This window comes from Paracoccidioides brasiliensis, assembly GCF_000150735.1.
Source record: "Paracoccidioides brasiliensis Pb18 unplaced genomic scaffold supercont2.25, whole genome shotgun sequence".
In the NCBI taxonomy this organism is placed as follows: Eukaryota; Fungi; Ascomycota; class Eurotiomycetes; order Onygenales; family Ajellomycetaceae; genus Paracoccidioides; species Paracoccidioides brasiliensis.
In genome coordinates, this window is record NW_011371382.1 from 17,856 (window position 1) to 31,061 (window position 13,206).

General features: G+C 28.1%; 1 protein-coding gene across 1 annotated transcript; it reads left to right on the top strand.

Moving 5' to 3' along the window:
- Positions 1-8,261: 8,261 nt before the first annotated feature.
- PADG_08625 (uncharacterized protein) lies at positions 8,262-8,579 on the top strand (the record flags this gene model as incomplete). Its single annotated transcript, XM_010765625.1, has 2 exons — positions 8,262-8,395; positions 8,504-8,579. 2 exons carry the CDS (start codon positions 8,262-8,264, stop codon positions 8,577-8,579), a joined length of 210 nt encoding a protein of 69 aa, XP_010763927.1.
- Between the last annotated feature and the right edge of the window lie 4,627 nt (positions 8,580-13,206).

Sequence of the window (13,206 nt, forward strand, 5' to 3'; positions counted from 1 at the left end):
AAGGTTTCATATCAATGTCTTTGAGCATGTATCAATGAAAGAAATCTGAATACTGCAAAGATTCCAGGTAACAAAAGATTAAATAAGAGTTAGAAGAATGTAATTAAATGATTAATCAAACTGCTTAATGAAAAGAATTGTTCTTTCACAGCTGAACACATTGAAGATTTTGTAAATTCAATGCTCAAATGTTAGTACATAGATTCTACTACCTCTTCTTCAAAAGTCAGCAAGATGTGAACTTATAGATTCATTGAACATCTATTTGAGTATAAAGAAATGAAATAGAAGTCAATGAATTCAAATAGAGTGGCAATTGAAGATATTAAATATATCAATACATGATTTGAATGTCTTCAGATTCTATTTGAGCAGTATCAATTTCATATCTGTGACACATAGAACTTCAATGAGATTAAATTTCAAGAAGAATAAGAATGTGAAGAATAAGTTATAACTGCTTTTAAAGAAGCTAATTCTATCATTTCTTTATTCTTTTTAAGAGATTTGATTACAGTCATTGAATATATATTCATAAATAATTATATTATTCTGTCATTAATAATCTTGACCTTCAAAACACATTTGAAGAATTGATATACACAGACAGATTTACTTAGCAATTATAAAATTGCTATATAAGATACTAAATTTATAAATAATGAGATTGAATTTAAATGACTTAAACATTTCAATACTGCTACAGAAAATAGACAAAAGAAAAGTCATCAATTACTTTTAATGAATAATTATGAATCTCATATTACTGAGAAGTTTATATAATATATAGATCTTTATAAGATAATTCTATATAAATTTCCATCACATGTCACTCATTTATTACAATCTCTGAATAGTGTATCATTTCAGCAATATAAGTATTATCATTCAAAAGCAGTCAACTATACCACATATTATAGTCTTGTTAAATATGAAAAACAGCAGTTTCTACAAGATCTCTCAGCTATGTAAAAGCAAATTTTTAAATCTGATATAATAGCTGCAAAATGAGCTCAATATGATATATATTCATAAAATTCTGACTAAGTTCTTAATACTCTTAAGCAGTAAATCTCATCACCTCCTTCACTGTAGGTTTATGAAGATAAGAATGATTTAAATTATATATATATCTTTTTCTCTCAGTTATTCTCATCAAAAATAATTCAAAAGCTAAAATATTATATTAAAATTGTGAAAAATATCATACAAAGTATTAAAAATACTCTTGGTTTGAAATCACTCACTTTGACATATTGTTTGAACAAGATATTCAAAGTAAGTTTAATTAATGTAAAACTTAATAAGCAATAGATCACTGAATTAGAAAACTTTCTTAATGTCAATAAATATCACAAAGCTAGAATAACTCATCATCAGATTCAAGTAAAAGAAGTTCTCATTATTAAAAATGTCAATAGAAAAATCAAGCATCATAAGAATAATGAAGCTGAAAAAGAGCAGAATAAAAAGCAACAGAGATTTGAAGTTAATCTTATAAAAATTGATAATAACTCACTTACAGCACTGACAGAAGAGAAATTAAATCAATTTAAAGATGATACACATACTGAGAATGATGTAGATAATTTTTTTATTATAGATTAGCTACTGATTGTTGATATAGAGTACAATAATGAGAATATTATTCAAGATTTTTATCATTTCAGTGTTTTTATTGTTTTGATGTAGCACATCCACATGAGTTGTGAGTTGTGCAGTGGCATGATTACCTGTTAATATAAACCACCACACAATGCATGCTGCCACACAATGCATGCCTCTACAAGCAAGCAACCACCCAAGGAATTCCACTAATTTCTCAACCATTCATGAATTTATTTAATTTAAATTAAAAATATATATCTAGTAGAAGAAATAGATCATATAAAAATGTATAGTTAATTCAAAAATCTAGATGAAAGTCAAATAATGCAGCCACAATATGATAATTGCAGGGTGAGTGAAGAAGAAATTGATGATGATGTGAAGGAACTGCTAGAAGAAGTAGATCATAGAAAACTTGCTGATAGATGTGTAATTGACTGATTATCAGATTGAGAAGATTGTATAGAGTTGATCTGATTAGATTTTTCATCAGACCCCTGGCTTCATACAGTCTTTGTAGAGGATTTGACTGATCTGACTGATCTGACAGCAGCAATGAGATTTTGATCTCTAGAAAGTTTTAACTCTCTAGTAGCTTGCTGAGCAGCTTTCTTATCAGTCTTCTTTCACTCAGCAGCTAGTTTATGAGCAGTCATGCAAGCAGCAATCTCAGCTTTTTGTCTCTCTTGCTTCTGAGCATTAACCAGTTTAAGAGTTTGAGTTGCAGCTTGCTTTGCAGCTTTTACAATCACTTTCTCTTGATGTAATATATTCTGTTGAAGCTTGTCTGCTGCTTTTTCAGCAGTCTCACTAATCTTAGCAGCCTCATCAGTCTCAAGCTGCTGACATGCTGCTGCAATCTTAGAAGATGAAAAGAATTGAGCAGCACATGAATTCTCTTTATTCATAAGATCTAGAGACTTTCCACATTGGCAGCACTTCTTCTCCTTTCATAAAGCTTCATATAGAAGCTTATTTTCATGCTGCAAAATCTCTTTTTCAAAAACTAGTCTTTCACTAGCATAAATAATTTTTCAGAACTTAGTAGAGATTCTTCACTGTTGATTTAACTTCTTAACTGTCTGTCACAGTTCTCATATGATAGTGAGTGTGACTGACTCTGCTGTGACTGAAGTGCTTGATCTAGCAAGCTTGCTAAGCATCTGATCTGATGAGAGAGAATAAATGTCAGTAGCAGCAAATTCAGACTCTATATTTGACTTCATGATAGCTTGCTTCCAGATGTTGTGGAATAATAAAAAGAAGTTGTGTTTTTTAATGAATACATCTCTCATTGCTGAGTATAAGAATAAATTCATCTGCTGAGAGTATGTCTTTGATAAAGATTTAAAAATATCAACATTTAAAGACTGCAAGTAATGAGTTGAATGAGACAGCAGTACAGCAAGAATAATACAATTTTGATCAGCATAGTTGATGAATTTCATATTGACATGAGAAGAATGACTGTCAAGAATGAGCAGGTGCCAGGCTCCATTTCTAGTCTTTGTATGAGAATTAAAGATCTATTGCAGTTAATGTAATTCATATTGATCACTGCTCCAGCTGTTCAGAGAGGCAGCAAAAAAGATCTCATACTCTTTAGAATCAAAATCTTCTAGTCACATATCTTGCAAATCTCTGAAGTCTGACTGATATATAAGATCTGACAGTGTTGATCTTTTACTGACTGATATGACAGCTAGCAAAGAGATGAATTCTCTACTCTCATTTTGAATCATGCCTAGCAAGCTCCCACTCTTAAGCTGCTGTACAGAGACTATTCACTTGCTAATTTGCATGACACTCATAAGAAAGCCCTTCTCATCAAGATTTCATGTATTAGATGATTGAATGTTGAATTTTTTGACCTTTTCATCTAGCTAAAATGCTTAAGCATTAGCAACTCCTCATTAAATTGCAGATAATGTAAATAAAAATCAATCAAATACAAGCTGGAAAAAGTGCTGAAAATACTCAGAATTATCAGCTCTTTTGCATTTTTGATCAATTGCTCATAAATATAGACTTTTGATGCAATTCTTGTGGTGTTGACAAAATCTAAAGATTCAATGCTCATCAATCAGCTCCTGAAGAATTTCTTCAACTAGATTTTGAAGAATTTGAGGTGTAGGAGGAAAGCCATGGTCTGTAAGATGATTTATATATTGAATAAGCTCTTTCTCTTGAGAGTTCATAAGTTTCTGTCTATATAGAGAGTCAGCAGTTTCTTGAGATACTGATTTGCTCATAATGTGTTGTATAAGTGTAGTTCAATGAATTCTGTATTTTTTTGCAACAGTAGTATAATTGACAGTCTCTTGTGAAAGGAATTCAGTCACTGCGAGCTCTACAGCTTCTTTGGTTGGCATGTTGTAGATGATTGAAGGTGGAAGGTTGAGTTCAAAAATCAGCTTTTTGAGGCATGTGTTGTGTGGCAGTGTGCATTGTGTGGTGGTTTACATTAACCCTCATTGTTACAGTCAATGTAATCTATATCTAAGTGAGTGAGCCACCTCCTTACCATTCTACATGTTTATAATTATATTGCACAACAACCACATATTAGTTATACAACTCAACTTTCACATGTATGAACAGGATATTCAATAGTATCACACACACTACACTGTGGTGCTGCATGTTTTCATGATTAAGAGTTGAAAGTGTTACAGCGCAGTCGCTTGGTAATATGGGATAAGGTTGATCCACTCCGACCCCAACTATATTTGGTTGCTCTGATTGATTCGCTCCGCTCCGAAGGTTGATCCGTTCCGATCACCAACCATCTATATATATTAGACTACTCATTCATTCCCACATTCTACTCCTCAGTTTAGTTATTCTCGTCGCAGCTGCCTAGTTAGATAGATGAATTGAGCTTTTGTCTTGTTATCATCATGCCTCTAGTTGAGCCATGACAGAAAGCTTGAGTCTTTCTCATCTGTTGGTTTTTGTATACAATTCAAATCTTTTTCAACTCTTAAAGCACTCTTCTAAACTATATAAGTATACTCTCTTTCTTACTTTCTTTTTTGTTTTGTATTTGTATTTTTTAGTTTCTTGTTTCTGCTTCAGAAGAGTTATTTTATGCATGATTATATGACAGCTATTGATCAATTAATTTAAAGCTTAATTGATTAAGCTAAGTGAGTTTTATATATAATTTTTGATATTTATTTAATCTTTTCAATCTATTACTTCAATTGATATGTAATATATAATATAATTATAATTTAAAAGATTTAAAAGAATATTTTTTAAAGAATATTAGTATAATATTTAAATAGTATAATATAAAAAAAATTTATTTTGAATTATAAAAAATTAATTTTATTTATAGTTAATATACTTTATTACTAAGTGATGAACATCACTGAGTAATAGATTTTTTAAAAAAATTATTAAATATTTAACTCAATTATCTTTAATATACTATTTCTTTAAATATTTTTTAAAAATATTTTTATCTCAAAAATCTCATAAATAGTTGATTATTACTTTATATAAATTTTTAAAAAATATATTAAAAATAAAATATTTAAAATATATGAGATTTTTAAAATTATTCTATATAAATAACTTGATAAAATTAAATCATACTTAGAGATACATATAAATAATTATAAATTAACAATAATTAAAGAAAAATTTCTTTTAAGTTATTATTAAATGCATATAAATAATATTTTTTAATTTAATTAAAGTTTCTATATAAAATAATACAGATTCTACTTTAAGAATATACTTTTAATTTTATTATTATTTTTGAAATTAATTAAATATCTAAATTTATTTAATATTATTTATAATTATATATACTATAATCACTATATATTTTATCAATAAATCAAGTAAAAGAATTTAAAAATTATAAAATAATAACTAAAGATAATATTTAAAGATATTTAAATATATAAAATTCAAAAAAATAATACTTAAAACTTTATTAAAATTAACTTTATAATAAAGTTTTATATAATTTCTAAAGTTATTCCTGCATCTAAAGATAATAGAAGATTATATATAATTAATTATTTAGAAGAATTATAATTAAGTTATAATTATTAAAAGTATAAAATTAAGTAAAAAAGTATTTTATTCTTTTTTTTTATTAAAAAATCAAGATATTTTTAATAGAAAATAAGCAGAAGATAAAGAAAAAGATATGAAGATAATTTAATTTAAATTATAATATTATTCTATCTATATAAAAAGATTATAAGTATGTTTATCTATTTAATTTATAGATTAAAAGCTTAAATTGAAGCTGTATTTTATTAATAAACTTCACTATATTATAGTATCTATAAGATTATTAAATATATTATATATAATTATTTTAATAAATAGCTATATATTTATTGCTCAATGATAAAGTATATTAACTTTTATATAAGTTATTTAATAAAAAATAAAAATTTTTATTAATATAATTAATATTAAATTATATTTATTTTTTATTTATTATTTATAAATAAGATAATACATAGAAAGTAATAATATTATTCTTAAAATAAAATTAAATAAATTTAATAAAAATAAGATTTTTATATTTATTAATAATTAAAAAATTAAAAGTAAATATTTAATTTTTATATAATATTAAATTTTTTTTACTAAATATCTTTTTAAGTAAAATTAATTTCATTTTTTTATTTTTTAATTATTTTATTAACTCTAATTAATTAGTTATATAATAGTTTTTTAGTTTTATACTAATAGAATTAAATTATTTTTTTTAAAAAATAATTATTATATAGAAAGTTTAATTATTTTTAATAATTTTTATATAAATTTTAAATATTTTACTTTTTTAAATTTAATAATCACTTTAACTATTTAAATTATTTACTGATATAAAACTTAGTCTTATTAATATTTTTTATATCATTCAGTGAAATTTTATACTTTTCAATAATATTTTATACAAACTTAAATCATTCATATATCATATTAGAATTCTTATATAGAGTTCACTTATAATCATACTTTCATGAGAACTTTAATTTTAACTTTTTATAATACTTGATAAAGTTTCATACTCAGCATTCATTAGCTTGTTGATAAATAAAATTAAATTCAAACTTAATTTTTTATTCACAAAGGAGTAAAATTGATTATATTTTATACAGTTGTATTCTGAGATGACTGTTCTCACATATTCATAGAGAGAACTCACTGAATAAAAGATTTTTCCTCTATAAGGCTAAGTTTTCAATTCTTTGATAAGTATCAATATGTGCCATATAATTATTGACATAATGAGTAAGAGTAGGATGAAGGACATCATATAACTTTGCTACATCTCATACACTAATCTGGTCTTCATCAAGTGCTTGAATTGTTAAAAGAAGTATTCTATTTTTTTCTTAAAAGAAGACTTGATGACTTTGCATTGTTGATATTTTTAATTGTTAAATCAGGAGAAGCGTAGATGTTCGAGAACTGGCTCACTCGCTTATGTGGTTCGCTCGCTTAACTATAGTTATATAGATTATGCTAGGAGAGAGTGAGAAATTGACACCATGAAAACGGCTGCATATTATAGTTAACTACCATATGGAGAGGAAAGTCCCTTAACTATTCAAGCATGAGAACTGGGAGATTTTTGACGAATCATTGAAGATGTCTTCGGGAGGGGTCGATCGATCTAGGCACGCTCTAGACTCCTGGACCGGGCGGTACCTAGGCCATTCCGCCAGCCATAGGCCACCATGACCTGGCTGTTCTACTGTTCGTGGCGTCCGATCTACTGCACGCCTGCGCCAAAACCCCGTCTGTTGGATTTAAGGGTGTCAGACAAACTGCAGAGCTTCTTTCCACGAAAACGCCTCTGCTCAGTTCTGCCCCTCGACCAGTCGCCATTATTCGGTGGGCTGGATAGGTTTAGAGCCAAGCGCCGTTATTTGCAGGCCGCGAATGTATTGACAGCCCCGAACTCGAACTTTGTCGTCTCTTAGAGAGCAGGGGTGGGACAAGAAGCGTAATATTTTTCTCTTCTGATTGATTAGTTAAATAGTTGGATTTCACGCGATTCCCGCAGTGGATTATTGTCCAGAACCACTGAGCATTCAACCCGTTGCATGGACCCAAAATCTGATGTTCCTCGGAAACATGATTTCAAGGAGAATTTTACGTATGATGTGGCAGCTGTTGCGGACGGTTTTGAGCTTCTACCCAATCGGTTTCCAATCCATGAAATAATTTTCTCTTCTTAATACAGTCTTTCGTGCTCAATTCCTCCCCTTGTTTCTTCACAGATTTCCCTGAAGGACCCTTTTCATTTTGCACCGGTTTTCTTTTCTTTTCTTTTCTTTTTTTTGGACGCTTCTCGAACTATATCTCGTGGGCTTCTTCTCCACATCGAAATACGCGGCTCTATTTTGTCACACCCTCCAAACGTTTACAACTCGAATATATACATACATACACACATATATAAACAGTGCCCTTCATCACTTGCTTGACGTGAAATTTAAAAGCTCTTGCCATCTGACAAGGCCCAACTTTCGATCGTTTGAAAATTGAAGGCACTTTATCGAACATTCGCTTATTCCTCTCCAGTATTCATCAAATGTTCACAGCACTAGGAATTTATATAAACCTTTGAAAAGAGATCCATCTTCGGCTATTCAATCGAGTCTTGCGTTATGGGTGTCATAAAGAGAGTGCTCAAAAAGGGCAATGGAGTTGACAAGCCATCAAAGGGCGACGAAGTGGTGATCAACTACAAAGGGTGCCTTTATGACCCAACTGCCGCTGATAAGAACTATATGGGAGACGAGTGAGTATTCGCAGCTCACTTTGAAACCGCTGTTTTGTCGAAGGAAAAAAGGGAAGAAACGATGAAGCAAACGGTCTATTTGCTGAATTCTTTTTAAATTCGGTGCAGATTTGATTCTTCCAGCGACAGAGGGAACTTCACAACCACAATCGGCATTGGGAAAGTTATCCAAGGTACTTATTAACAGCTTTTCTATACGGTATACGCTTTAGCCAACATCCCGCTGGTCACACTTGCAATGTGAGGCTATCCGCCTTATAATTTGGACGTAATGGTACCATATCTGACGAATTCCCGACTAACCATTCCGTCTGTACAAAGGTTGGGACGAGGCTGTTGTTAATATGAGCCTTGGTGAAAGGAGCATCTTGACGATCAGTGGGTAAGTCAATGCTTTTCCATTCAGCCCTTTTTCCAACTTTCCTGAGACCCAACAATATTTCATCGAATTGGCGTTTTATGGAAAGGGAACTATTTTACTAATCATATCTGCTTGCACTTTGTTCTCCAGTGATTACGCGTATGGTGAGCGGTATGTTACCTTTCAAATTTATTTCCGACCCCTGTGCAAAAGAAATTGGCCGTCCATTCCCCAATGTTGTTCATATATTTTGCGTTATAGACAGATGGGGAGGACTATAAGTTCAAAATAATCCTAGATGCAAGCTGCTATATGGGAGCTTTATCTTCCAAAACCGTCCTGTCAGACATAAATCAGATCACTGACTTGAGCCCTTAACTATCATTGGCTGCTCTTTAGTGGTTTTCCTGGACTAATCCCGCCCAACTCAACGCTGGTTTTGTAAGTACTCGATAGCCGCCAGGTTTTCTTCCTGTTATTTGTTACTTTTCTCTTGCCTATTGAGCAAACCGTCATGCATGGTTTCACCGCATTTCGTGCCTGAATAATATTCTTAATTGCCTAAGTCCCTGGCTTCATCATCAGGTGGCTTCTCTCCCACGTATCACAGCACAGACTTTCCGTCGATGCAGCTTAACCTGGTTGCCGCCAAAGTTCTCCTTCATTCTGCACACCTTGATTTGTCAAACATGCAAAAATGTCTTCATATTACTTTGCACTGCATTCCATCTCTTAGCGTCGCCGACCAATTAAACAAGACCTCGCTAACTCTGATATTTCCTCACAGTGATGTCGAACTCAAGGGAATCAATCATAAGCGAATATAAAGGTACCTCCTTTCATCTCATCAAGCTTAATATTCTGTTATAAAGCAGTTAGCAATGCAGAAAGTTTCCTTCTTCTGCAGCTTTCATTTGCATTCTATTATAATACTAAGCTTTAACCTACTCTTTCTACTCAGAATTGAGTAGAATCTGTTCAGCATAAATCTGATGATATGACAGTACACTGAGTCTAAACACAGTCAGCTCAGAACAGCAACTCATTCTTCTTAGTCATTAGAAAGACCCAGATTAGAATGATCATCTCAGACTTTTAGTTCTCTGAAAAGATTAAGAAGAATTGATAATATGTTCTAACAAAGTCAATTGATTAATCATGAGTTTTATTTGAAGAATTCAGATAGATAATTCACTTAAATAAAAATCATGTTTACAATAAGTTAGCAGCAATTTTTAATAGTGTTTTTAACAATGAAAAAGCACTAAGAAATACAGTCATATATCTGTAAATTAAACAGAATTATGCTGCAGTCTAGACAGCTATTAAGTAATGTTAAATTAATGAACTCTTTGCAGAATATGATGAGCTTAGTCATATTTTAATCTATATAACAGTCAGCAATTAAATAATAAGTCAAGACATCATCTTCTCAGAGAATATAAAAAGATCTATCAAGATTGATAACTTAAAATATTTTATTAATAGTAAGAAGTTAAAGTTTGAGTACTGACTTTTCTACATGAAGAATAAACTTCAAAAGAATACTAATCATTATCTTATTAAATATATGAAGATTGTATATATTGAAAACTGAACTGATAAAAATTCAGTATATTATATTACATTTCATATGAAGAAGAATCATTCTGGACAATATCAAACTATAGAAAAGATATTTAAGCATCTCAAGTCAATCTATAAAAATAGTAATAAGTTATATAATATCAAAAATGACTACTGTAAGCTAATTATACATATTGATAACAATTATTATAAGTTTATCATAAAGTTTTTACATCTGATAGATGAGATTAAGATTGTTAAAAAGAACTATAAAACTAACTTTAATGATAAGTTTTTTTTAATCTTCAAAGAATGATGATAATAATTAATATAATAATTGATATATATATTGAATTTTAAAAAATTTACACTTAGATGACTTATACTCCTCAGATAATTAATATTATTTAAAAGTCAAAAAGTTTATAAAGTAATAAATTTAATATATTAAAATAAAATACTATATAAATTTTGAATATTTAGATCTTTATCAGCTTTTTAAAATTAATTACTATAGTAAAAAAATTTATAAATTTTTATTCAGATATTCAATGATATTACTATAGGAAAAAAAGTTATATTGTCAGAAATTACTTTGCAAAACAAAAGTTTTAATAAATAATACTAAATTTACTGAAAATGATATCACTAAACTCTAAGTAGATTCAAAAAAGAAATAAGTTTGAAAAAAAATCTTCATTTTAGATTGCTTAATAGTATATAAAAGATTTAATATGAAGAACTTGATTAAAGAAAAAAGCTTTAATGTATTAATTAAATTAATCTATAATAAAATTATCACTTTTACAAATTCTCTTGCTGATACTAAAGTAAATAATATAGATTTTATTAACACTTAATATATTATAACATTGATAAAACTTTTTAATAGAAAGGTTTAAAAACTTTTATTTAAATACTGTATAAAAAAATATAATAAAAACTTAAATGAGATGATAAATCATATATTAATCTTAAATCATTGATTAAATGAATAGAAATTTCAGAATATCTTTCTACTGATAATTGATTTGAGCTAGTATTATATTATTTTAAAATAAAAGTAACTGATTATATAAAATATATGATTTAATATCAAGAATTGATATTTTATCTACCTGAATGAGTAACTTATTTTAGAATAGATAGAAGAGCATTCAGAGAAATATTAAAAAATATCAGATTTGATAGAAAAACTAAATAAAAGTCAGTGACTTAGCTCAATAAGTGAAAAGAAGAAGTATTACAAACAATAAATCTGAACTTTGTTGAAGCTACTTTCTTTTATAACTATATAAGAAATAGAAACTTTACAGTTTTTATTATCAGTCTGTATAAAATTGATAAACAGCTTGAGAAAAAATAAGGTCTTGCAGAAGCTAATATTAAATTTGATGATGAGTTAATTAATAATCTATCTTAATGATTAAAAAATCAGAAGAACTACTTCTTAAAAAAGATCTTAGATGAATTACCCTCTTTATATAGAAATATTAATCTTAATCTTAAAATAAAGCTTTAGTTAAATGTAAAGCTTATCAGAGATATAAACCACATACCTCTATAAAAAATAAATTTAAATGAATTAGAAGTAGTGAAAATCTATCTAAAAGTGAACTTAGCAAAAGACTTCATTATAGTAAGCTCAGCTTTCTATGTATTTTTTATTTTGATTAGCTGCAGTAAAAGAAAACTATAATTTTATATTAATTTTCACAAATTAAATATCATAATCAAACAGAATTAGTATTCATTGTCTCTGATAGATGAGTTAATAAATCAACTCAATGAAGTAAAATACTTCATAAAAGCTGAATATCTGATGAGTTTCACTGCATTTAAATAGACTCTGAATCTGAAGATTTGATCATATTTAGAATTTGCTATAAAATCTATAAATATCAAATATTTTCTTTTAAAGTAATAAATATCTCTATTTGCTTTCAATAATTCATCAATAATATCTTTCTTGATTATCTGAACAAGTTCGCAATAGTATTTATAAATAATTTTCTAATCTACAGTAGAACTTTTAAAAAATATAAGCAGTAAGTAAATCTAATATTAAATTAATTAAAGATAACCGACTTGTAAGCTAGTATCTGAAAATATAAATTTGCTATTCAGTGAATAAGATATTTAAAATTTATTATTATTATAGAGAGAATTGAAATAGACTTTGAGAAAACTGCTGTTATCACAAAATGGTAGATCTCAATTACAGTTAAAGATATTCAATTGTTTTTATAATTTAATAACTTCTATCAGTAATTTATAAAAAACTATGATTAAATTATAAAATCACTATATCAATTGGTAAAAAAGACTATTTTATTTATATAGATATCAGAATATCAGTTAATCTTTGAGTAATTAAAAATAGCTAATAAAAACTATAACTCTATATTATTATTACTCTGAATATAAAATCTATATTGAAATTGATGTCTCTAATAAAGTGATAACTGAAATACTAAGTCAAAGACTGAATAATAATCTTTGATATTTTATAATTTTCTACTTCAAGTCAATGAATAATATAGAGCTCAACTATAAGATTTATAATAAAAAAATACTTGCAGTCATCTAAGTATTACAGAAGTAATAAGCTGAGCTTGAGAGACTATAACAGAAAGAATAATTCAAGATTTTTACTAATCATTACATGCTAAAATACTTCATGATAATTAAGAAACTGGATATATATCAAATCTGCTGAATAGAATTTCTTTCTCACCTCTATTTTGAGATTAAATTCTAATCAGAGAAGAATAATACACTGACGAATGCACTAAGCAGAACTGAGTATATCAAAAAGCAATTAAATAACTATTTACAAATTATTCTAGAATGAAAGATCTTGAACTTTCAGATTATCTTTTTC